General features: G+C 25.7%; 1 protein-coding gene across 4 annotated transcripts; it reads left to right on the top strand.

Moving 5' to 3' along the window:
- Window positions 1–163: 163 nt before the first annotated feature.
- LOC127286025 (far upstream element-binding protein 1) lies at window positions 164–26826 on the top strand. Of its 4 annotated transcripts, none has more exons than XM_051312305.1 (13): window positions 164–474; window positions 3694–3772; window positions 4383–4568; window positions 10427–10553; window positions 11979–12299; window positions 14993–15215; window positions 15467–15673; window positions 16437–16811; window positions 16900–17023; window positions 17194–17358; window positions 17503–17708; window positions 19667–19957; window positions 25666–26826. In XM_051312305.1, the coding sequence occupies exons 1-12, from the start codon at window positions 391–393 to the stop codon at window positions 19925–19927; spliced, it is 2358 nt and encodes a 785-aa protein (XP_051168262.1). In that variant the 5' UTR covers window positions 164–390; the 3' UTR covers window positions 19928–19957; window positions 25666–26826. The 4 variants fall into 4 exon arrangements, with proteins under 4 accessions (XP_051168262.1, XP_051168263.1, XP_051168264.1 ...); XM_051312306.1 differs by lacking the exon at window positions 25666–26826 and adding an exon at window positions 21245–21858; XM_051312307.1 differs by lacking the exon at window positions 25666–26826 and having other exon boundaries at window positions 19709–20250.
- The last annotated feature ends 162 nt before the right edge of the window (window positions 26827–26988 follow it).

Raw genomic sequence — 26988 nt, 5'->3', positions numbered from 1 at the left:
GTGTAATTAAATTAATTATTTGAAATATAAAATAATATTTTTCTTTTAAAAAAATTTATTTATTTAATTTAAATATTTCACTTTTCGCGCCAGACTATTGTCAATTCGTGGAACTAAATTTATAAAAAAAAAAAATGCCCATCCTTCCTCTCTCTCTATATATATATTTCGTGGCCAGACGCTTGCGCCTTCTCCCATCGCCAAATGGTTTCTTTTCGCTCGTAAACCAGATTTTGTGTAATTAATAAAAGTAACTATATAACAAATAGTGATCGAAAATTGTGTATTGCAAGGGCTCTTCAAGGAAACAACTGAAATCTGTTTGACGAAAGGCTCATTTAGAGCGAAGAAAGGACAATTTTGTAACAGTTAACCCCTTCATGGTTCAACATGAATGATTATTCAGCGGTCGCTCCGCCTCAAAATTTCTCCCAGAGTTCGGCATTTGCCGCTGCATTACAGCGCGCCAAACAGGTATGTATTTGCAAATTTCTTTCTTTCTTTTTTTTATAATGAACAAGAAAAGAAAAAACCAGGCATATTTTTTGCAATTCCAATAATTGCCGCAACGTATTTTTTTTTTTTTTTTTGGCGACTCAATGTTCTCTTTTTTTCCAATGGGCGCCAATGTCTGCCAAACAGCCAATGTCCGTTCAATTCGGAGACATTCGCAAAAGTTCCCCTCTGTTTTTTTTTTAATATAATAAAAAAGAAAGAAATATGTAAAAAAATCACCCTAAATTTAGTGACTGTCATTTTTTATGTTTTGCATTAACAGAAATATGGAGGCGAATAACAAAGTGATGGTTTAATTTTTTTTTCTTTTATATATTTATACAACACTGATCTGATCGACCTAAAAATCAACTTTTTTTTTTCCAAACAAGCATTCGCTATACTATATATATATATAGATATTGATGTATCGCTCCACAAAGTTCTATTTGCAAGGAAAAAGAACATGGTTTATTTCACAGTTCATTGTTTGTGTGTATTGTTTGAATTTTAATTAGGTTACTACACTATTGTTAGATTTTTTTTTAATATTATAGTATAGGTACTCACTAATCGATTTCTGAGATGAAGCGTTTCTTTTCAGATATTTTCAAAAAAAAAAAAGAAAGAAAGAAACGGAAATTCTATTTCATAATTAATTCTATAATTATTTAAATTTAAAAATAAAATAAACAAAAAATAAAATGATCATATTATAATAAAATATTTGTGTAATTTTATAATTTTAAATTATTGTCACATAAATTATAATTAGAGACCAACACAAAATAAATACGAAAAATTTGTTTCCGAACGTAATAAAGCGTGAAATATAAAAGAACCTCTTTTTCATCTTATATTTCTCATTTGCGTTCCCCGAACTTATTGTGCGCTTGAATATACAGGGAATATACATTTCCAAAAGTATGGAAACTTGCAAATATCTCGAAAAGTACGAATTTTTGTAAAAAAATGTTCAAGACAAAAGTTGTTTCAAACAAAAAGATGTACATCTTTGAAACCAAAAAATTGGGCCCGAAGCCCAATGTTGGGCCCTACAATGAAAAAAGTGTTTTTCTTAAATGAGACCACTAATTTTCAGTATCAATTTCGTAATCCCCATGAAATTCTGCGTTCAGACATGTGGTATAAGTGCCCAAAATATTGGGCCCAATCCAAGATATTGGGTCCAAAATTTATCAACAGATAAATAAAATTTTAAAAAATCGCATCTTGGAGGGATTTTTAGATCACAGGATTAGAAATTGAAAGCTAATTTTCAAATTGGGCATAGAGCCCAATGTAAGATTCCGCGGCCCAATGTGAGGCCCACAGTAAAAAAAAATTAGTTGTCTTAAATAAAACCCATTAATTTTCAGTATCCAATTTGTAATCCCCATGAATTTGTGGGTTTAGACTTGTATAGTAAAAATGATAAAAATATTGGGCCCAATGTCTGGGATTAGGCCCAACATTTTTCGTTAAGTAAATAAATTTAAAAAATCGCATCTTTAGGCGTTTTTTGGGTCACAGGATTAGAAATTCGTGGCTAATTTTCAAATTGGGCACAGAGCCCAATGTAAGATTGTGAGGCCCACATTAAAAAAAAATTAGTTGTTTAAATAAAACCCACTAATTTTCAGTATCCATTACAGAATCGTTATGAAATTCTGGGTTTAAACTTGTAGTACAAAAGCCAAAAAATATTGGGCCCACTGACTGGGATTGGGCTCGACATTTTTTGACAAATAAATAAATTTATAAAATCGCATATTTTGGAGTCTTTGGGGTAACAAGATTAGAAATTCAAAGATACTTTTCAAATTGGGCACAGAGCCCAATGTAAGATTTCGCAGCCCAATGTTAGGCCTACCGTAAAAAAAATTAGTTTCCTTCAATTTCGTAATCGTTCTGAAATTCTGGACTTGTGGTACAAATTCCAAAAATATTGGGCCCTCACATTGGGCTGCAGAATCTTACATTGGGCTCTATGCCTAATTTGAAAATTAGCTTCCAATTTCTAATCCTGTGATCTCAAAATCCCAACCAAGATGCGATTTTTTAAAATTTATTTATCTGTTGATAAATTTTGGAGCCAATATCTTGGATTGGGCCCAATATTTTGGGCACTTACACCACATATCTGAACGGAGAATTTCATGGGGATTACGAATTTGATACTGAAAATTAGTGGTCTCATTTAAGAAAACCATTTTTTTCATTGTAGGGCCCAACATTGGTCTCCGGGCCCAATTTTTTGGTTTCAAAGATGTACATCTTTTTGTTTGGAACAACTTTTGTCTTGAACATTTTTTTACAAAAATTCGTACTTTTCACGAAGCTGAAGTACGCAACGTTTATGATAAACGATTTTTAAAGAAATAATTTTTTAAAATAAAAAATTCTATAATTTTTTGCCTAAAAAATATTTTTTTATAATTTGTTGATTAATGAAAACTACAAGAAATTGTTTTTAGGCAAAAAATTATAGAATTTTTCATTTTTAAAAATTATTTCTTTAAAAATCGTTTATCATAAACGTTGCGTACTTCAGCTTTGTTACTTTTCGAGATATTTGCAAGTTTTCATACTTTTGGAACACCCTGTATATATATTGTTTAAGCACGTGTTCTCAAATTAAGCTTTTATTAAATAAACTGAAAAAAAATTTATTTGATTCAAATAATTGATTAATTGACTATTAACAAATAAATATTTATTTGAGATGATATTTGTTTCAAATACAAATTAAAATTCAAATAAAATTTATTTGGTTCAAGTATTATAATTTATTTGATAATTAGTCATGAAATCGAGTATTTGAATCAAATAAATATTTTTTTTTATAAATTTAAAGATAAAGTTTTTTAATTTTTTTTTAAATAGTTATAATTTTTTTGAAAACTTTTCCTTTTTTTATGAAATTACATATTAGTGTAATTTTACATGTAAACTTATATAAAATCATTTTGTAATTTTATATAATTTACGAATTTATTAAAAAAAATTTCATAATGTACCATGTAAAAAAAAAATAATAATTGATTTACAGTAATTGTTGAATTATTTATAATTAATCGCATTATTGAATCTAAAAAAAATATTTACATTTAATTGAACATTAATTGTATTAGTATAATGGAAATTTATTATAAATGATTTGTATCTCGTCATGTCTTTTTTAAATACAAATTACAGATTGCAGCCAAAATCAATCCTGGAGGCACACAAAATAATCAAGATGGAAAATTAAAACGTCCACTGGAAGACAGTGCAGGTAAAATTTATGTAAAAAAAAAAAATCCCAAGCAAACATTACACATTTTTTTCTCAATATTGGTTAAACATTGCGTGAAATTTAATATTGAAGTGAAAAAAAAAAATTATTGATATCGATAGTTTTTAAGAATATCATGCGTCTAGATTTATATATATACCTATATTTACTAATATAAAAATGTGTATATATTAATAGTTTTCTATAATATGCAATTTACAATTTTTCATCTCATTTGATAATAATATGTACCATATATAATTTCATTTTTATTACATGTAACCATATATATATATATCTATAATTTGATTTTATGAATTGTATATTTATATTATTATTATCGATTTTTTATTTATTCGTTGTACTCTTTATTTATTGTGTCATATATTGAAAATGTGCCATTTATCTGCATTTATTTTATACATTTATGATAATTGTATTTTGTGTCTCTATATATGCTTTTTAAAAGAAAACAAGTGAGAATTGCAATTCTTGCTATGGATATCAAAAAAGAAACAATAATATAATATTTGTTTGTGAAAATTAATATATAAAAAAAAATTTTTTTAAACTATGTCCGCCATCCCCTCTGTTTTATGAATTTTTGTAGAACCGGAGGCCAAAAAAATGGCACCACTTGTAGCGGATCCTTTAGCTGGTATTCGTGGTGGTCCAGCAATCGCTATTCCAGATCCAAGTATTCAAATTAGATCCGCACAATCTCCTCCACCTTCTGTTGGATTGGGTGGTATTTGCAACGAAGACATTAGAGTTCCTGACAAAATGGTTGGCTTGAGTAAGTTTTCATTTTTAGTTTTTTTTTTCTTCATTTACAGTTATTTATATTTACTCATTCACTTTTTAACAGACCAAAAGTACTGTGTACTTAACTTAACAAAAATTATACTATTTTTTACGTTAACAGGGTGTCTAACTATCAGGGAAAAGTCAGGGAATTTCTTTAATTTTCTAAAAAAAATTTTATTATAAATAAATTAAAGTAACTATTAGTTTCAAAATATTTTTTTTACTTTTTTGCCAAAGCAAATGCAAATTAAAAAGTTGGCCTTTCCACTCAATTATTAAACATAAATAATTATTTACATACTAGATTTTAGATTTAGATTTATTTAATGCTCTAGGACACCAAGGTCCATACATAGGAGTCTCATAAATGAGTAGACAATAATAATAATTGAGATTGCCGGTTTTACATGTTTGTAGAAAGATACTAAAAACTAATAATAAAAACTAGAACCGCAAAGCAGACATCCACACTTTATTTTTTTTTTTTTTTTTTACTTTTTATATTTTATTCTGGTAAAAACGTATTCGCCTCCGCTCTTATTCGCAAAATTTCCAAAATTGCCAAGACAAAGTTCTTGATAAAAGAGGGCTCATTAGAGCTCATATCCGTCAGCCAGGCCTCAGGGTTATTTTTGCTATTATTGAAAATTTCTGGGTGTTTATGGCGGATAAAATTGTACTCTGGGCAAAGCGATAACATATGTAAAAGGTTTTCTGGTTCCAGGTGGCACAAGGGGCAGAGGTCATTCGATTCTATAATGAATTTTTCTTTTTTTGCAATGATTCTAGGGTTGTAAAAATTTAAAAGTCTTATTTGCGCGAAAACTCGTTTATAAAAAATAGGCATTCTCTTAAAAATATATGAGCTTCCTGGGGAAGAGAACGTCAAGTGTGGCCAAAATTGCAAACTTTTCGAGGTCCTGTAGTAACCCATGTCCTGCTCTCGCAAATGCTTTTCATATTTTTCTAAGATAGAATCTGAGTTTTTAGTAATAAGTTCAAGAGAGAACGATTCCCAAATCTCAGAAAAATTGCAAACATCAAACAGGGACTTAAATTGAGAAAACCAATTTCTATTCCCGCTTCCCGTGTTTTTCTGCGCTTGTCTCATCATTTCGTCGACACACAATCTCGGATATCGTGAATGATCCATGGAGTGCAATTTTTTCATCCAGGAGAGAGTTAACTTCAAAATTGTATATGATAGCGGGAGAACATTCGTCTCACATCTAACCGCTATTGAAGAGGTATTGATAGGGAGACCCAATATTCTCTTTAAAAAGGTTAGTTGGACCGTTTCCAACTTCTCTACAAAATTTAAACCCCAAATTTGCACCCCATAGGTCAGCACGCTTAAAATAAAACTTTGAAAAAGTTTATCGTATGTCTTCCAGTTATCGGCTTTCACAGCTGTTATAATTTTTATACAGGAAGTAATCGCTAAATTTGCTGAGCTGATCACTTTTTTAGACATATTAAAAAAGCTGAGTGAGTCGGAAATAACGAGACCCAAGTAAGTAAACTCCTTAACTACTTCAATAGTTTCTTTATCAAATTTAAAAGACTTTATATTATTAGAGTGTTCCCCTTTGAAATTAAAAATCATTATTTTTGTTTTTTTTGCATTTACGGTTAGACCATTCTCTTTACAGTAGCGCGATAAAGCCCTCAATTTGCGAGAGCATTCCCAAGGCGTATCAGCGAACAAGACAAGGTCGTCAGCATATGCAAGCAAAAAGATTTCTTTAATTTTATTAATTAAGATGCCTGTGCAACCCTCTTTTATCAAAAACTCCTCCAGGTCGTTTACAAACAACAAAAAAAGTAATGGGCTTAACGTTTCGCCTTGTAATACACCTCTCGTAACATTTGTTGGATTAGTTTTCCCCTTGTTTGTTTTAATAACAACTTTTGCTTTTTTATAAAAATCCTTCAAAATATTGATAATTTTTGAACTTAAACCCAGCGCATGTAATTTTTCCCACAGTTTGTGGTGAAGGACTGACGGGAACGCACTCTTAAAGTCGACGAAAATCGCATACAATGCTTGATTCCCTCTATATTCGTGTATTTGAATCAAGGATATAAACGTGAACAGGTTGTCCATACAACTTCTTCCCTTCCTGAAACCCGATTGAAATTCCGCGAACAAATTCGAATTTGTAGCCCATTGCGTTATTCTGTCAGACAAAATTTGAGTGAAGTTTTTTGTTCCTACCTTAACTAGACTAATAGGTCTAAAATCATCCGGATTTTGTGACGAATTATTTTTTTTTGGTAACATAGACATCTGTATCTGTCCCCACTCCTCCGGCACTCTTTCCTCCTCCATAATTTTGTTATAAAATTTACATAAGAAGGCGATCCAAGAGGGAGGTAAATTTTTATAAAAAATTCCTTTTATTTTATCCACACCCGGGGCCGTACTGCCCTTACATTTTAAAAGACTACGAATTACTTCCTCTATCGTTATAGGCGAGTCTAAAATAGAATTAGTCTGATAAGATAAATCAAACTCAATTATGTCATGGGGGGGGAAAGAGTCTCGAAGGTATTGTTCCCAAACATCCACATTCAAATTGTTAACATTATAATTTCGGACCTTTGCCTGATTTACAATTTTCCAGAAATTTGTAGGATCATTTACCATCGACAATTGATCAACTCTATTAGATTCAAAACAACGTTTTTTATCCCTTAGCAGATTTTTGTAATGTTTCTTTGCATTTACATATTCCATTTTACCATCCCCCATAAATCGCGATTTTTTGCAAAGAGTTAAAAGTGACTTAACGCGTTTTTTTTGCTCAATGCAATCTTTATCAAACCACGGCCTGTTTACATGAGGGAAATCTGAATTTATTTTTTCTTTTTTCATATTCAAAGAACACGCACTCTTAACTATTGTAGATAGTAAATAATCCTCAAGGTGATCGATGTCGCCCGATAAGTGTGTCTCGTCAAAGGATTCCTCCATCAAGAAATAAAAATCACTCTCCTTATCAACATTAAAAACTAAATTGTAATCTTTAACCTTTTGTGTTTCTTTTGAATATTTTTTCCCATGACTCTTTAATAGATTTATAAAAGTGACTATTACCGGGAAGTGATCTGAATTTGTTAATATTGGTAATACCTTTAAGTCCTTGATCATACGTGTACCGCTCACTGAGATCCACACCAAGTCGATCACACTCACACCGATGGAACTAACATAAGTAAAATTTCCCGGCGAGTCTCCATTAGTCCTACCATTCAACAACAAGAAGCCATACGATTCCAAAACTTTCACCAACACATTACCATTACTATTATACACTTCGTCACATGAAACTCTAGCTGCCGTAAGATTAGCATCGACCACAATATTGACATCAATTTGATTAAGTTGAGCGATCCGGCAATTAAAATCCCCACCCAGCACAATGTCGTATTCCGGAAATGAATAAATTAATTTTTCTAAGACTGGTGTTAGCTCATCTAAAAAATTCTGAATCTTTACTGACTGGGGACGGTAAACGACCCCCAAAATAAATTTTCCGTTAAGAGAATGTACATTTAAAAAGACAAAGACGTCAGACTCTGCTATCACTTTAGTTGAATATTGATTTTCATTATAAAGAATTAAAATTCCCCCACTGGCTCTTCCATAATACATAGTTTTTTTTGCAGGGACCTGTACGTACCGGAAAGATGGAGCTATATATGTGATCGTTGTCTCCGTTAACCAGGTCTCATATAAACAAATTATATCACTGTCACCAATCACACTATATATATCCTTGAAATTTAAGAAGCCACGACAATTCCAAAATAAACACCTTCCCGCCGGGCCACAACTTGAAACATTCATTACTGTTAAATTAGATATGTTGACATCTTGACGTGCGGTTCCCCTCTGCTATTGTTTATCTCCGTTTAATATTTCCTCTTCGTTTCGTTTACGTCCTGGAGTGAAAAAGCTTGTTAGCTGTTTACACGCTACACTTTTGCTTGTGCGAGATCCCCTTGGACGACCTCTTTTAGCTATATCTGGTGTTTTGAAGACGTCTTCTGAGCCAATGTCCAAAAGTGTCTGGTTCTTTGTTTCACCTTGTAATATTTTATCAATTTGGAAATCTTCCAGCGGTTTGCCATCGATAACTATTTTATCATGTGATATTTTTGGAATAAAATTCAGTTCTTTTAACTTCTGAACTTTCTTATGTAGTAGTTTTCGAGCGGCTCTTTCCTCCTTGGAGCGATCTCTAGATATGAAGATGTCTAGGTGTCTGAATTCTTTTACCTTGGAGAAGATAAGCTTGACCCATCTCGTACCCGCAAATTTGACCATAGTAGGACGAATAGTCTCCTCAGATTTTTTGCCCAGACGATAAAAATCACTCACAGCATAATCCGGGATTTTCACCTGAAGTTTCTCGAAAATGGAAAAAATGGCTGCGCACAACTCAGTTTCACTTGCCATGTGCTCGGAGATATTATATAAGATAACATTGTTTTCCCTCATTTTCTTCGTGATGAAAGAGCAATTTGACCTCAGAGATTCCAGATTTGACTCAAGTTGGTCACATTTTTTAAGTGCCTCTTTCGTATCCTTATGAATATCGGAAACTTCTTGACGCATTTCGCCATGTGATTTAGTGAGTTTTGCGATTTCTTGTGTTAACTTATTTAGAGATGTCACTAATCCCATGTATAAATTGGATTTTATATTATGCAAAATTTTTAATTTACATTTAACTAAAATTCGATTTAAAAGAATTTCTATTTAGCTGAACTCTTATAATTTTTTCTAATATTTTTTTTAAAATTTTAAATTAATATAATTTCAATTTAACGAAATTTATGTCTATAAAAATTGACAAAAAAAGAACTAAGTAGAATTTTGTTAAATAAGAATTAATTCGAATTAAAATTTTCTTTAATAAAAACTTTGTTATTCAACGTCAATGCTGTTAAGTAAATATTTTGATAAATCGAAATTTACTAAATATAACAATTCTGTTAAAAAAAATTTTCTTTATACAATTTTTTTTTTTGATTTATTTATTTATTTATTTGTATGAACGTGACAATATTCTTGATTTTTCCCACAATTGTTTTCTAAGAATGTCTTTTTTTTAAATTTGTGATATTCTGTTTATTTTCTCAAAAAAAATTTAATACATATTTTTGCGTTTAAATTACTCTTTTTTTAAATTTATATTTATTTATTTATTTCTTTACTTTTACAAATTGATTCGAAATTCTCCTTTTTTTCTAAAAATTCTCTTTTTAATTTGAGACTTTCTAAATTTATCAATTTTTCTTTCAAATTTTCAATTTTTTAAATGAAATTTGTCTCTGAAATTCTCCTTTGTATTTTTGAAATTATTTGCTTATTTTCACAAAAAAGACAAAATTCTATAATTATCCTTAAAATTTTAGATTTTCTTTTAGTTTTCTAAAATTTTTGTTTTTTTCATTTTTTTTTCAAGTTTTGTTTCAATCTTTTTGCTTTTTGGTCATAAATTTTCTTAAATAATAATAATTTCGTTAAATAGAAACAAAAATTCTATCAAATATAAATTTATAAATAAACATTTCTTTTAATAAAAATTTTATGAATTATTACAGAATATGTGATATATTTAAAAAAAATTCGGTTAATTAAAAATTCTTTGCTATATAAAGTCTGTTTGATATAAATTCTTCTGTAAAAAAATTTGATTAAGTAGAAATTCAACATTATAAATTCCAAATTCATGTAACTAAATGTTTAATTGAAGAATTTTTGTTAAATCAATTTTTTCTCCAACACTCTTGTGGTTTAATATTCTAATGAAAAAAAAAACTATTTTATTTCAGTAATTGGACGAGGTGGAGAACAAATAACAAGGTTGCAAAGTGAAACAGGATGTAAAATACAAATGGCGCCAGAAAGCGGTTTGCCAGAACGCATTTGCACTCTAACAGGATCGCGAGATGCTGTCAAGTAACGCATATTTTTTTTCTTATTTATTACTTCAAATATAATCCCTTACAAAAAAAAAAAAAAAAAAAAAAATACTTCCGTCCTGTCGACTCTTATGACTGTTGAAATTTGTGACATCGCCTCTTTTAATTTTTCTATTCATGTTCATTTTTTTATTCTTTAACATAAATTTTTATACAACATAAATATATTTATAGATTTATACTTATAGTTTTACCTGAAAAAAATAAATAGAAATTTTTATTAGATACTCACATGTAGGAATCGTAAAACGCTTTTAGCATGACGACAGGTGATAACATAATTTTTCTAAGCACGAAGAAAAAAAATTTTTTTTTAAAAAATGAGCCAAGCAAATCTGCTATCCTCCTTAATATTTTGCAAATTTACAATTTATAATCTCAATTATGTATTTTTAAAAAAAAATTGTCTATATATATAAGAAATGTGCGAATTTGTATTTACAAAAAAATCAAATTTAATCGAAATTTGAATTCCATTAAAATTTTGTTTGATCTAAAATATAAATTCTATTATATTTTAATTAAATTTCATTTAAATGATGATTTGGAAATTAATAACATTACTTTTATATGTCAAATGGAATTTTATTTGAAATTGAATAGATATTTGAGTTAAAAATAATTTTAAAATCAAATGAAATTTTATCATTGAAAAAAATAATTCAATTTTGTGTTGATTTATATTCGATTTGGAAATTAAAAAAAAAATATCGAATTCTCACATTTCTTGTATATCTGATTTATATTTAATTAATATGATTTTGTATTTGATTTATATATTAATAATTAATATATATTATATAATTCTTATGAAATTAAATTGAATCTTCGAGATTACGATTTCTATGTGCAGAATAAACGCATATTATTGTCATGAAAGTGAGTACATGACTTTTGAATTCATCTTTTTTATTGTTAATTTTAATTGGGGTAGGATATTTTTTTTTTTGTTATTTCTGTCGAAAGATGTTTCGAATTTCTGTGATTTCTTATTTACTAATAGTTTTTTACTTTTACTAGGGTTGTGGAGAAGGAAGGAGGATAGGATATGCATGGGGGAAGACAATGTGTTTTGTCTACTGAAAAATGTTTCTCTTTACACATAGAAAAATGATTTTCCAAAAAAAAAAAAATAGGGCTCTTTTTAAGTTTCTCGTGTATTATTTATTGCTGTCATATATATATATATTTTTTTTTTAAAAAAGAAAGAAAACTATGTATAAGTTGTTGAATTGCACTTGTTGAGCACAATAGATTATGTCTTTTGATTATGTGTTATATTTAAATGGAAATTATTATTGTATATTTAATTAGTTTATTTAAAGAAAACAATTTTTTTTTCTAATTTTGTCTATTTTTTCTTTTTTTTTTTTAACACAAATCTTGTGTATGTTTGTTTCAGTCGAGCGAAGGATCTTGTGCTGTCGATTGTGAATCAACGTAGTCGAACGGAAACCGGAACACCAGGAGAATTAAATGTCAGCATTGGAGCACCATCCGTTGGTGTACCATTTGGAGAAGCTGGGGGTCAATCGCAACCAGCACCAACATCAACACCAATGATGGGTCATCCTGGTTTCGTTGAAATTATGATTCCTGGACCTAAAGTTGGTCTCATCATTGGAAAAGGAGGTGAAACAATTAAACATCTTCAGGAGAAATCTGGCGCAAAAATGGTCGTTATTCAAGAAGGACCCAATCAGGAGCAAGAGAAGCCTTTGAGGTTTGAATTTTTTCCTTTTTCTTTTAACAGAAAAAAAAAAAAAAAAAATTTATGAAATGAAATTTTTGGTAATAATGATATTTTATTTTTCAAGATTGTTATTTCGATTATTTTAAAAAATTGAAACCTTCTAATGAATTATGATAGATTTTTTATTTACTATGTTAAAAGTTTTTTTTTTTGTTTTTGTTAAAAAAAAATAAAATTTAACTGACCGGCCTCGGATTATACGACTTTTTTCGACTTATTTTAATAAAATGCGACTTTTTCGACTTTTTTTTTTACAAAATTTTAATTTTTTAATTTAAAAATTTTTAATACAATAATTTTAATGAAATTCTTCACAAATTCAGTTATCTTAAACTATTTTTCAATTAAAATTTTTATAAAATTTAATAATTGTTTATAATTTTAAAAAAATTAGCAAATAAAATTACTAAACATTTTTAATTCAAAATCACTTGAAATTTAATTATGTATTTGCAAAAATTTCAATTATTTTTAATGATTTTTATAATATTCTTCGAAAATTTAATTATCTTAAACTATTTTTCAATTAAAAATTTTTGGAATTCAATTTTTGTATGTGATTTTCAATAAATTCTTCATCAACAGAAATCACTAAAAATTTCTCTTATTATAATTATTGTTTGAAATTTAACATAATCTTTTGAAATTCAATTATTATCAAAAATTTCAATTTATAAGCTTGTAAAATTTAATTATTGACGGGTTTTAGTGGGTCGGGGCTGGTAGTAGTTCGCCAGCTTATTTTGTTTAGTGTTCACCTTTTTTTTTACCAACCCCACATAACCTTGGCATGCGGAAGCCAAGGTATCTGTATATAGATTTCCCAAAAGTCCCTAAGCAAAAAAAAAAAAAATATTCTTTGAAAATTTAATTATCTGAAACAATTTTTACTTGAAGTTCAATTAATTTCAAAAATCTAAATTGTAAATCTTTGAAAATTCTCAATTACTTTTAAAAAATATTATCTAAAATTATTTGATAAATTATTTTTAGTTCTGTAAAATTTAATTATTATCTGAAAATTAATAAAATCTTTTGAAATTCAATTATTTCTAAAAATTTCAACTTTAACTCTTTCAAAATTATTATTATTATTATTATTATTATTTAAAAAAAAAACATTTATTAAAAAGTCAGTAAAACTTAATTAAGTATTGCCTGAAATTTTTATGACCATCAAAACTAAAAACTATGACAAAATTTTTAATTCGAATAAATTGCTTAAATTAGACTTAAAAAAATTATAAAAATGGAAATTTAAGAATTTTGTTTAGAAATTTGGACTACTTAAATAAAATTTTGAAAATTTATCTTACAATTAGTTTGATTCTAAAATAATTGAAATAAATTTTTTTGATAATATTTTTATAGAATTATTCTCATTACAGAATTAATAAAATGAATTTAATATCTAATAACATTATTAATTTAAAGAAAATTAAATTTTTATAAAATAAAAAAATTGATTTTTTTTTAAATATAAATCAACTAAATCGACATATTTTTTGTGCCTTATAGTCGATCCGAGGCCTGAACTGATTTTTTCAATAAAATTAAATTCTCAATAATTAAAAATTAAAACTGCATAATATTAGGCGAGAATAAAAATTTTCCCTAATAATACATAATATTTTGTTCAAATGTCTATTCATATTTTTCAAAATAATTAATAATTTTTTTAATGTGAAACACAATTTCTAATCAGAATTTGGAATAAGCAAAAGTTAGATTAAAAAAATTTTTTTTAACAAAATAAACGAAATTTTTTATTTACGTTACAGTTTAGCACAGTGCAGTAAAAGTGTCAAATTCTTTTTTTTTTATAAAAAGTTACAAGTTACAAAATTTTACTAAAAATTCAAATTTCGGGAATAATTTTCGTTTATTTGAAATTAAATTATTGTAACATTCACTTATTTTTTAATTCATTTTTTTTCAATTCAATTATTCAATAAAATTAAGATATTTCGTAGAAGCAAGTAAAAAAAAATTATTTTTGAAAATTTAAAAATATTATTATCATCAAAATAAGTCTAAGAATATTTAAAAAAATAAGTTAATTATTTTCGAAGTAATATCTAAATAAGAAACAAACTTTTAATTAAGAATTTAAATTTTTCATATTATATAATGTGACTGAAAATTTTTGAAATATTTCAATATTTTGTATAGTTTTGCTTTATTTCTCTAAATGGTGTTTATGAGTTTGTTATTGTTTCGATTTGTATGCTCTCAATTTAACCTTGTCTTAACACAAAAATTTTTACATCGACATTTTAAATTTAAGTCGATATTCTATATTATTATATGAGCAGATTACTTACTGTCTCGTTTATTTAAATTAATATATATATATTTTTTTTAAATTTTTGTTATAATAATTATAAGTGTTTGTGTTTTGTTAAAAATAGTGTTTTATTTATTCCCTTATACTTTTGTGTTAAACACTAAAAATTAATTACATAATTGTCATTTTCATTTCTGTTTATGAAGACATTATAGATTATCTTTAAAAAAAAAAAAAAAATCTTTAAAAAAAGTGTACAAAGGAAAAAAGTAATTTAATTGACTAGTCAATTTTATGAACTGATGAAAAAAATAATAAATTCTCTTTATTTTTCTTAAATGTTTTTTATTAATTTAGAAATTTTTTTTTCTTTTAGAATCACTGGTGATCCACAAAAAGTTGAATATGCCAAAACTTTGGTGTATGAATTAATAGCGGAAAAGGAAATGCAAATGTTTAACAGAGGCCCACGTGGTGGAGGTGGTGGTGACAGAGGTGGAAATGGAGCCGGAGGACCTGGTAATTTTAACAATGATAATAGTGGAGGAAATCCTGGAGCTGGTTTCAATCAAGGACCGCCAAATGGTGAAGGTGTTGAGGTAATAAAAATTATGAAATTAAATATAATTTAATTTAATTATTTATTTAACTTTTTATAATAATCATAAACAAATATTAAACAATAATAAAATATATAAATAAATATTAATTATTCCATTGTAAAATTCTTTTTTGAATATTAATGATTTTTTCTTTTTCAACAAAATATATTTGTTTAATTTTTAATATTCAATTTTTTCATTAATAATAAATAATTAATATGTAGAAAAAATTTTTATTTTGCTATTAGATTCTTGTTCCGCGAGCTGCCGTTGGTGTTGTTATTGGAAAAGGCGGTGATATGATAAAGAAAATTCAAGCCGAAACTGGTGCACGTATGCAATTCCAACAGGGAAGAGAGGACGGTCCTGGTGATAGGAAATGTCTCTTGTCAGGAAAAGCTCCAAATGTCGAACAAGCTCGGCAACGTATTCAGGAGCTAATTGACAGCGTAATGGTAATTAGAAATTATTTTTGTAAAGAGAAAATTTAATTATATTAAAGTTTACACTTTTTTCTAGAAAATGAATTAATATTTTTTTGATTAAATTTTGTTTAAAATGAAGTAATTTTAATTTACTTTTATATTATCTTTTTTTAATTATTTATGTGGAAATATGAAATATTTTACATTAAATCTTGAAGTTTTATGAATTTTAAAAAATTTCAAATACCAATATGAACTGATTTTATGAATAGATTACAAAATAAGTAGATAATCAAACTGAATTTAGCTTGTGAGATCTAAAAATTTTCTAAAAAATAATTTCAACTATAACACTTCTGAAATTCAATTACTTTTAATGATTTTAATTTTAAAAATGGAACTTTAAGATTTTTTTTTAGAAATTTGTCCTAGTTAATTAAAATTTTGAAAATTTATTACAATTTTCTTGATAATATTCTTATAGAATTATTCTTATTAAGGAATTAATATTATGAATATTTTACTTAGAACTACATTCTTGTTTTACACTTAAAATAAGCCACGTTTTAATTTTAATTGAAAATTATGTGATAAAATTTCAATTTAAAAAACGTAGAAATTTTTAATAAAATCGTGAAAAATTCTTGAATTTTGTTCCCAAATTTTAGTAGCCTGTAAAAAAAAGCAAAAACAACTTTAGATAAAAAGTGCTTTAAAAAATGTCGTAAATTATTAATTTAAATTCTTTTATAGAAAGAATTAAAAATTTTTTTTTTTTTCTCCGTTCGAACAGAGACGAGATGATGGAAGAAATCCAATGGGCGGTGGAAGAAATGGTCCACGTGGAAATGGATTTGGCGGCGGTGGACGACCAAATGAATACGGTGGTTGGGATAGGCGTCAAGGCGGTGGTGGCGGTGGAGGTGGTGGTGGAGGCGGTCCAATGCAAGATAAGGTTGAAACAACCTTTACAGTACCATCCACGAAATGTGGAATTATAATTGGCAAAGGTGGCGAAACAATTAAACAGATAAATATGCAAACGGGAGCTCATTGTGAAATGGATCGACGAAATCAAAACAATGAAATTGAAAAGATTTTCTTTATCCGCGGTAATCCAGAACAAGTTGAGCATGCCAAGAGATTATTTAGTGAAAAATTGGGAATGGTAAGTTGTTTTAATGTTGATTATTTTTTCTCTCTATCTCTTCTGCGTTTTGAAAATGAAAGGGACAAAAAAAAATTTTAATTTTAAGGCCCCGGGTGGACAGGCCGCACCATACGGACAACCAGGACAAGGTGCACTTGGTTATAATCCAAGCTGGAACGCGAATCCAGGATATCAAGCTTGGCCTAGTCAACCACAACCGACCGATCCATGTAAGTAAATTTATTCATATTCTTTAGTTTTAGATAATTCATTTTTTTTTTTAATAAAAATTGTTAGAATATTGAATAAACATTTTAAAAGATGAAAATTTTTTTTATGATTTTCTTTTTGTAATTGAATTAAATCTATTGTAAGTTTTAATTTAAAAAAAAAATTTCAGCTGGCAATCCAAATCAAGGGTCAATTCAAGTGAATCCACAAACTGGACAGCCAGATTACAGTGCACAGTGGGCAGAATATTATCGTTCATTGGGAATGCATCGAGAAGCCGAGATGATTGAACAACAAGCCAAGCAAGGAAAACCTGATCTCAATTCACAAGCAGGTAAAATGATAAAATAAAAATTAATTTTCTTTTAGTAAAAATTAGAAAATCTTTTCTTTTCTATGAAAACTAATTTTCATTTAGAAGAAATTGCTTCTCTATTTTATTAATTTTAATTTTTTTATAAAATCTATGTGCCTTTAGGAGGAGGCGCGAATCCTTCGAATCCAGCAGCAGCTGGAGGTGCGGGTCCAACACAACAGCAAACACAAGCACAGCCGCAAGCACAGCAAGCTGCTGCACAAAATGGAGGACAAGCCGATTATAGTGCACAATGGGCTGAATATTACAGAAGTATCGGCAAAATTAAAGAAGCTGAAGCAATTGAATCACAAATGAAAGCTGGCAAGGTATAAATCATTTTCTTTTGAGATACTAAATTATATTACCTAAAATTTATAAGTTCGAATTTTCATTAAATCGATTTTTATTAGAACAAAAAATTTCAAATTTAACCAAATTATTTTCATTCATTAAATTTTTTTTAATGAAGTTTTTTGTTTATTTAACAGAATTTTTCTTTCACTTGAAATATTTTTTTTTTTTGTACAACAATTCTCATGGAATTTTATTTTAATTTGAAATTTCGAACAAGAATGAAAATTTTGTCAAATAAAACATTCGATGTTTTAAAAATATTCTCTAAATATCAAATGACAATTTGTGCAAATAAAAATTCGGATAAATGACAATTTTCTGAAATGAAAATTTTAGCACTAACAAATTTAGCTTTAGTGAACATTCTGCTAAATGAAAAAATCGAGTAAATAGAATTCTTTAAAATCAAAACTATAGGTTAAATAAAAATTTAGAGAAATGAAAGTTTGGTTAAGTAAAAAATTTTGCATAATATAAGAACTCGTTTTAAAAGATATTTTGTTTAATGAAATTTCTATAACTAAATAATGAATTTTAAAACCTATTTATGCGTTAGAAAATTTCTAATCAGTATAATTTTTAAGTATAGGGGTTGTTAAAAATAAAAATTCTGTTAAATACTGTTAACTATTCTGTTTAATGAAAATTCAATGTGAAATAATAATTCTGCAATATGAAAATTCAGTTCAATATAATATCCACTTTATAAAATTTGATTAAACAGAAATTCGATCTTATGAATTTATATATATGTCTCTGATGTTCTGAACGTTCAAATAAACGAATTTGTTTTCTTATTTTTCAATTTCTCTTTTTTTAAATAAAAATATTGTTTCCTGTATTTAAAAATAAATTGATGATTTATTTCATTTTTTTAAAGTACTTTCTTATTTTCCACTGCTGTAGTAATTTTGAAAAAAATTTATAGAACAAAAAAATTATTTTCATCCATTTGAACGTTCAAAAATTGAGAAAAATATGAATTTCGAATTTATTTTACAATTCAGTGATTGTATGCTGTTTTTTTTATTAATTTTTTTATAAACCTATATGAAAAATATTTTGAAATTTTTTAAATTCAAATTTTTATTGTTTAAAAATTAATTTTGTATTTTTTTCTCAATTCGATTTTTTTTCATTTTTTTTTTTTTTTTTTTTTTTGGTTAAAATTATTTTTTCTCGTGTTAAAGGTTAGTTTATTAATTTACGACATGTAAACTTTTAAAGGAAAAATTATTAATATTAATAGGGTGAACGTGGGTAATTTCGGAGAGTATACTGGTAGTCGGAGACTTTTATGGTTTTTGGCGAATAAAAAATAACTCATTATCATAATTACTTTATAAAATTTCTTTCCAAATTAATAATAAAAGATTCGAAATTTTATTAAACTTGAAAATATCGTTACCGGATACTCACACTTTTACCCTATATACTTAAAATTTCGAAGAATTTTAATGAAAAAAAAAAAAATGTAAATAATTAGATTGTACACCTATTAAAAATCATGATTTTTTGATATAAAAAAAATTCAGAATTAAAAGTATTATTAATACGTTAAAGGTGAATCTTGAAAAAAATTAAAATTTTAAAAACTTTGAAAACGCTTTGATTTTTTTTTTCAAAAATTGCTGTATTTTTTTTTATTGATTGAAAGATATTTGAAATTTTAGATATTTTTTCATTTCAATAATTCAATTTTAAATTTATCAGATATAATTTAGTAATTTTGAAATTATGTAAGTAAAAATTTATCAGATGTAAAGCATATAATCAAAGTATTTTTAAAATCATAATAATATCATAATTGACATTATTTGAAAGCACAAAGTTTCTGTCTTTATAAATAAAATAAATAGAGAATTTTTTTTTGTTATTTTTCTATTTGAAAGTCTTCATTTTTTTTTTTTTATTTTTTTTTTTGTTGAAGATGGGTGCGCCTAATAATCAAATGGTACAATTACAAATACAGCCGGCGATGCAGGCACAACCAGCTGGACCACAAAGCGCAACACCGAATGCATTTCCACAAGCTTATGGAAATTATCCAGGAATGAATGCCGGCGGTGCTCCCGCTTATTATGGTGGTGCTGCAAATTCCGCAGGTCAACCCCAACCAGGACAACAAAATCCGTCTTTCCCAACTGGATATCAAAATTATCCATATCCACAGCCAAACTCCGATAACTGAGAAAAAGGCCAATAAACATAATAAAACACTGTAAGTTCATGATCGAATATTAATCATTTTTTTCTTCTGCATATTTTTGAGATGATGTACGTTATTTTCTTTTTTATTATTATTTTTTTTTTGTCACAATTTTTTCCATTCACTTCATTGTTTATTTGTCATGTGTCATATTTGGAATGTTTTTTTATTTGTAATTTTTTTCTACTTTTTTTGTATTGTTATAATTATATTAAAAAAAAAAAAAAAAAAATGAAAAGAAAATACGTCTTTATTTTAATTTTTGTATTTCGATGGAAAGGATAATAAAATTTATTTCGATCATTTTTCTTTTGTTTTATTTTTTTTTATTTCCTTCTTTTTCAAGAGTTATGCTTCTGAGAAGATTTCCAGAGTGTTAATTTTTTATATGACAATTATTTGTACAAAGTTTATCTTTTTTTTTATAAATAGTAATCAACAAAAATTTATATTTGGAGTTTTTGTTTTATAAATATTATAATAGGGAAAATGATATTTTTGCAATTGGTTTACAATTACAAGAGTTTTACACAAAAAAGGATTATTTTTTGAAATTTTTGAGAATAAAAATTCGTAGCTAAAAATGAATGACATTATTAATTATTAAAGAAATTAGTTTTCATTAATGAATTGTTATTTATTTTTTCTTTTGTTACTCATTTATATTATATAATTAAATTGTAAAGTCTTTTGTCATTCGTACATCATCTCAATTTTTATTGTGCTTATCGAAGTCAATTTAAAAAAAAAAAAAAAAAAAACTTGAATGACACTTGTACAGTGAGATTTTTCTCTTTCTCATTTTCCTATGTAACCAAATTAAATGTTACTTATATAATTAATTATGTAATTATTATTAAATAGTAAACACTTTTTAAAAAAAAAAAAAAACTACATTATTATTGTAAATTATTTTAAATTGGCTTTTGAGTCTCGGCGTGACACAAAAAAAAAAGAAAATGAAAATAATCACTGAATATATATTTAAAAAGGAATTTTATTATTTTATTCGATGTGTATTATTCACACCTCGTTTCAGGAAAACTATAATAAACGATATATTATTATAGTAATAACAATATTCACAATATATTTAATGTAATGTCATAAAAATTTTTAATATTATTGATGATCGATATTTTGTTTTGTTCTCGCAAATATTATTATATTTTCATACAGCAATGGGTGTCGAAGGGACTCTTTTACGAACGCATAGACACAATAATTTTATATTATTTTTTTTATTATATCACATCTCATACACAAATGACATGTGCAATAATCATTTATTTATTTCAGACGATTTACAGATAAGTTTCCAGTTGAGACGCGTTTAAAGTTTGCAGAATCCATCTTCGTATAATGTTTCAATTAATGCAGTATAATTGGCCGCTTGATATATATATATAAAAAAAATAATAATAATAACAAAAAAACAATATTTAACAAAACAAACAAAAAATAATAATACTGAAACGAAACAGTCACCAGCCTTTGAAAAAATTCGCCGATATTACCGAAAAAAAAACTCTGTCTTATTTATAAAACGCTATAATATTGTTTGCTTTCTTTTTTTTCTATACTGTAGGGATTTTAATCAACTAATTCTAATTATAAGACCCTCAATATCGAAATTTATAGCGTTTAGCAAATATCATCATTAGATATACATATATATCCGTCTGTTTTCCATATTGACTCTTTATCATATATATATGTATATGTACTTGTATTCCATGATAATTAGTCGCTAGATAAGTTCAGATTAGCAGGTGACGATGCAGCTGAGTGATGAAGAAACCGGAAACACGTCGAAATAATGCCCCCTAAACACACCATAGAACCCTTCGCTTTTTAACACTTGCACTGAAATATAAATATAGAACGAAACAATACTTTTCCAAGAGGAAAAAAAAAGTGTTTCTTTCAACAGGTTAAAAAAACGTGATTTTTTTTTCTAAAAAAAAAAAGAAAAAATTTTTTTATTTACTAGTATTTTTTTCTTCAAAGAAATGCAAAAAAAAAAAATACTTTCTATAGGTACATATTGAAACTAAAAATCATAAAAATGTCTTTTAATTGAAATGAAAAATTTCAATTGAACTTAAGAAATGAAAAATGTCAATTTTAATTCATACATTTTTTTTTTTTTTCTAAAAAATGTTTATACCACTAGGCAGATTTGTGAGATAATTCATTTTTTTTATGAATGGTGATGATAGGACTTTTGTTTTTAATTAAATTTGTTATATACTTTTATTTTTTTTATAAATTGTTTATTTAAAAATTAAACACATGTTAGTAGCAAATTTTTTTTTTATATCTTGAGGAATTGATAAAATCTCTTTTTTTTGTTAATTTTTTTCCACCAGTTTTCAAGAAGTAGAAAATTAAGTTTTGTTTTTTTTTCATTTACATAAATATTCCCTAAAAATCATAATTAACTCAAATTTTCAGTGTTTCATAATTTATAATTTTCTATATAATTAACAGAATTTCTATCCTTTTAGTATATAGAATTTTTATATTTAATCGAATTTTCATTGATTAGAAATTTTATTTCAAAAATATTTTCCATTTAACAGAATTTCAATACGAATTTAAAAAATAAAAATTTTTTTTAATTCTGTTGAATGAAAATCATTAAATAAAAATTCTGTAAATTGAAAATTCGGCTTAATACAAAATTTAACTGAACAAAAATTTCGTTTAGTGTTTTTTATATGGAAATTTTGTTAAATAAAAATTCAATATTACTAGTGAATCAGTCATAAAAAAAAATTTGAATAAGTATTTTAGGGAATAATTATGCTTTTCACTTTATTTAACAATTTAAAAAAAAATGGACATTCTATTACAAATTATATCCCAGTGGTGTCTACACGCTTGAGAAAAATATTTTTCTTTGATAACAAAAGAAATTTTATTCATTTTACAGCATAATGTTTTTTTTGATCGGGTTGTTATTTTTCCAAAAGATAATTTGTTTCAACTGAAATATTAAACTAAAAATATTTCAGTTTCAATAAAAAAATGTTTTTTTAAATTCAATTTTGTTGGTGCAAGCAATGACATTTTGTCCAGCAATAAATTTATTTATTTTTTTTTTTATTAGTTTTAATTAAAATTCTTATTTATTTTTAATTGTAACAAAAAAAAAAATTTTTTTAGCTAATCAAAAAAAAAAGTAGCATAAGAAATATCGAAAATATGATTGATATTTTCTTTTTTTTGTATAAATGGAAAATTAACAAAATTTGAATTTTTTTTAAAACAAAAATGTTGCTTACACAAACCAAATTGAGAAAAAAGTTTGATTAAAATTTCCTTATTTAATGATTAAAATTTCATTAAAATTTTTTTTTTGTCAAGTTAAAATTATTTTTCTCAGTTAAACATTTAGGAATTTTTTTTTTTTTTGTACAATCATTTTTAATGGAAAATTTTCTCAGATAATGTATCCAATTGTACATCTAATTATAGAACAAACAATATTGAATAAATTTTGTTCTCTGACTTGTGAAAAGATTTGAAATCTCCAATATTCCAAGATAATAATAATTGCTTGCTTATCAATTTAGAATATAAGTCATGAATGTACTCTCCTGATGTGTATCGAATATAATTCCTGATTCGTAACGAGTTACATATATTTACATATATATGTACATATTATATATATATAAATTAATATGAACGTATGATATTATTATTATATTTTTTTTTTTTTATTATGAAAATAATGAAATAACATCTTTTATGATATAAATGTAATGATTTATTTCAATAATCTTTTTCTTGTCAACAATTACCCCGAAAAAAAAATGATTTTAGATGCGGAAGCAGCCAATTTCTCACGAGTATGTGGTGTAATTTTGTGCGCACTTGTAGAACAAAAAAAAAATTACCTTTTTTTTCATTTTTTTATTAAAATTACAGGATTCATCTTCGTCGAATCAGGAGCAAGGAAACTATTAAGTTTTTTAGTTCTCGAAAATTTGACAATATTTTTTTTACATATATTTACACACACACTCACATACACAAAGGACGATCTGCTAAACTTTCACAACTCGTGAGTAATATTTTCGAGATTCTTTTTTTCCAAATCATATAATTGAAATATTTCGATTATCATTATTATTTCTCATTTCAAAATGTATATTTTAGGATGTGAATGAAATATTTTCTCATGTGTATCATTTAAGCTAAACTTGAATTGTTATACATATATTTTTTTTTTTTTGTTAGAATTTTGACAATTTTTGTCCGATATTTGAAATTGTGAAATTGACTATGAATTTTTGTCCAATATTTGAAATTATTATACTATGAATTTTGATTTGATATTTGAAATTTATATTGATTTTGCAAAAAACGAAAAAAAAATTGAATTGACATTGTATTTCTTATTTTTTGATATATATATGTAATAATATTGAAATTTGAAAATAATCTCGTTTTATTGATTTTCGATGAGTTGACGCAGGAAAAAGAAAAAAAAAATGTGTTTCTGAGATAATTTGTCAATGATTCTGTAAATTTCGACTTGTCATATCTTATTTTTTCAATAAGATTTATTATATTGAGTAGGTCCTCCAACATTGCAATATTGACGAAGGAATGGGATTATTTTGTGCGAGGAGACGTCGAAAGAAAGTTTTTTTTTTCAGCCAACGGTACAGGATATAATATTGTACATTTGAAATTGAATGATTTTTTATTTTAAAAATGTCGATTTTTTTTTGTAACTATATAGGTACCTCAGGGATATTTAACTTTCTAAAAAGAAAATTCTTTTTCTACTATCGACTTTTTATGTTTTATTTATAAAAAAAAAAAAAGAAAAATTATTGTCTATTTATAAAAATAATTTTGATAATATAAATTTAAATTAAAACATTTTTTTTTGTTAACAATAAAACAATCTTTATAAAAAAAAAAAAAAAAAAAAAAAATTATACACGAAGGACGTAAAAGTTAAAAATTCCCGAGACATGCCTCACATCACTAATTCAGTTTCAAATCATTTTCCTTTTATTGTATAATGTGAAAGTACATATATTATATTTATTAAATTACTATTAACTGGGACATAAAAAACAATTAATTAATTTATTAATATAACAACAATAATGTCATTATATTGATATAATAATAATAAATATAATATGTAATATTTTTTTATAGGCTCTAAACATGTCAATAAGAACGTCACTTCGAAAAATATGCAAAAAATAAAAAATAAGAAACTGCTCATTGAAATGGAAAAATATACCTGAATCATTTTTTATTGTTTCTTTAAATTGTCATTTGGAGTGTTTCCAATTTGATGAAAATATTGTACAAAACATTTGCAGGCTTCTTTTGATTTTTATATTATTATAAATCAAAATTAATATTATATAATAATATTAATCATTTTCATTTGTTTCCTGTAGAATTAAGTGAACAAACAACAAAATTCCACCTTAAAGAACGTACTAAAAATTGATAAAAAAAAATAATTAGAATTTTATGAAAAATAATTTTTTATTTCATTATAGGCTGATTTTATTACATCAATGTTTATATTATAGATGATAATTATAGAGACTGTATTTATTTTTGAAAAGCGATAAATGAGAATAATTCTGAGACAGAGTAAAAAAATTTAAAAAAAAAAAAAAAAAAAATGTCATCGACGATTTATAAAATTTTTGTTATAAATATCATTACAGGAAAAGGGCCAATAACAGAGTCAGAGATCTTGTGACTGCGGATGAAGCAAGGAAGAGCAGATTCAGTGTGTAAATACAAGCTGCCTCTTCAGTATTACATAATTTCACACAAAAAAAAAAGAAAAAAAAAACGAAGCTCTGTTTCAAAACAATTTTCAGCTCAAAGTCAATCCAATTCCTAAGACCGTTAGATTTTAAGAAAAAAAAAATGTCTCTGAATTCATTATAATATATATAGTCAATAAGCAAAAAAAAAACTATCGGATTGTGTGCAAAAAGAATATTGTTTTTTATATTTTGAACTTTATTTTTTTTTTCTTTTTTAGAAATATTTTTTTTAATGAAATTGTCAATAATGAACAATTTCATTTTTTCGATAGTAGCAAAGTGAAAATAAAAATAATTTTGAAATATATATGTATAGGAATTTGTTTTTTTTTTTTATTTGATGAATGCATGCAATCCACTAGTTTTGCAATTTACAACAAAAATGTAAGCGTTTTAAAATAATTTTCGTTAATGAAGATTTATCAATTTATAAGCGCCATTTTTTTCCATGCTTTCGAATGTAACAAGCCTATTTGTAACATTTCTTTTTTTAATTACTTTATCATTGTAATGAATTTGTATCTTCTTTTACTTATTTACAAAGTCAGCCATAATTGTGGAGTTTTCTCCAAAAAAAAACAAAAAAAAAAAAAAAAAGGATGAATTTATAATAAATATTTAATTCTCGACGGTAATCAATTCGTTCCTTAAGGTGATATTTAATTTAAGATACCTTTTACAAATATATTATATATCATAAAAAATATTTCAAAAAATTTTTGAGGGAAAAAAAAACAAAAACACGCGCGAAAAATTATGACACATGTGTCGAGTGTTTAAAAATAATTTTATATAATCTTTTTCGAAGATTACAAAGACAACTTCTATATACCCAAATTCTTCCCTTTTATTTACTATATAATATAGTATATTTTTTTTTTGGTTTTGACATTGTACAATGTGCAGCATTTGCTTCGATGAATAATACTCAGTTTGAGATCATAAATACATTATTACGAAGGTTAAAATTTATGCGTACTCTTTGATTAATGTTTCAACTAAAATCAATTCCTATGCGTTTTAATATTTAAATATATAATTAATATGCATACACTTGCTTTAGTTTTCATAGGCAATTTTTATCGTCCATATTGAACGACAAAAAAAAAAAACTATCTCTAAATTTGAATTTTCAATTTAAAAAAAATAATTATTAGTAAAATTAGTAATAATTTCTCTACTATAAATTATTATTAGTAATAAATAATGATTAGA

Source organism: Leptopilina boulardi, unplaced genomic scaffold (assembly GCF_019393585.1).
Source record: "Leptopilina boulardi isolate dan_hultmark-lab unplaced genomic scaffold, ZJU_Lbou_2.1 LbouV2_342, whole genome shotgun sequence".
Taxonomy (NCBI): Eukaryota; Metazoa; Arthropoda; class Insecta; order Hymenoptera; family Figitidae; genus Leptopilina; species Leptopilina boulardi.
This window is presented reverse-complemented; position numbering and strand designations above follow the sequence as displayed.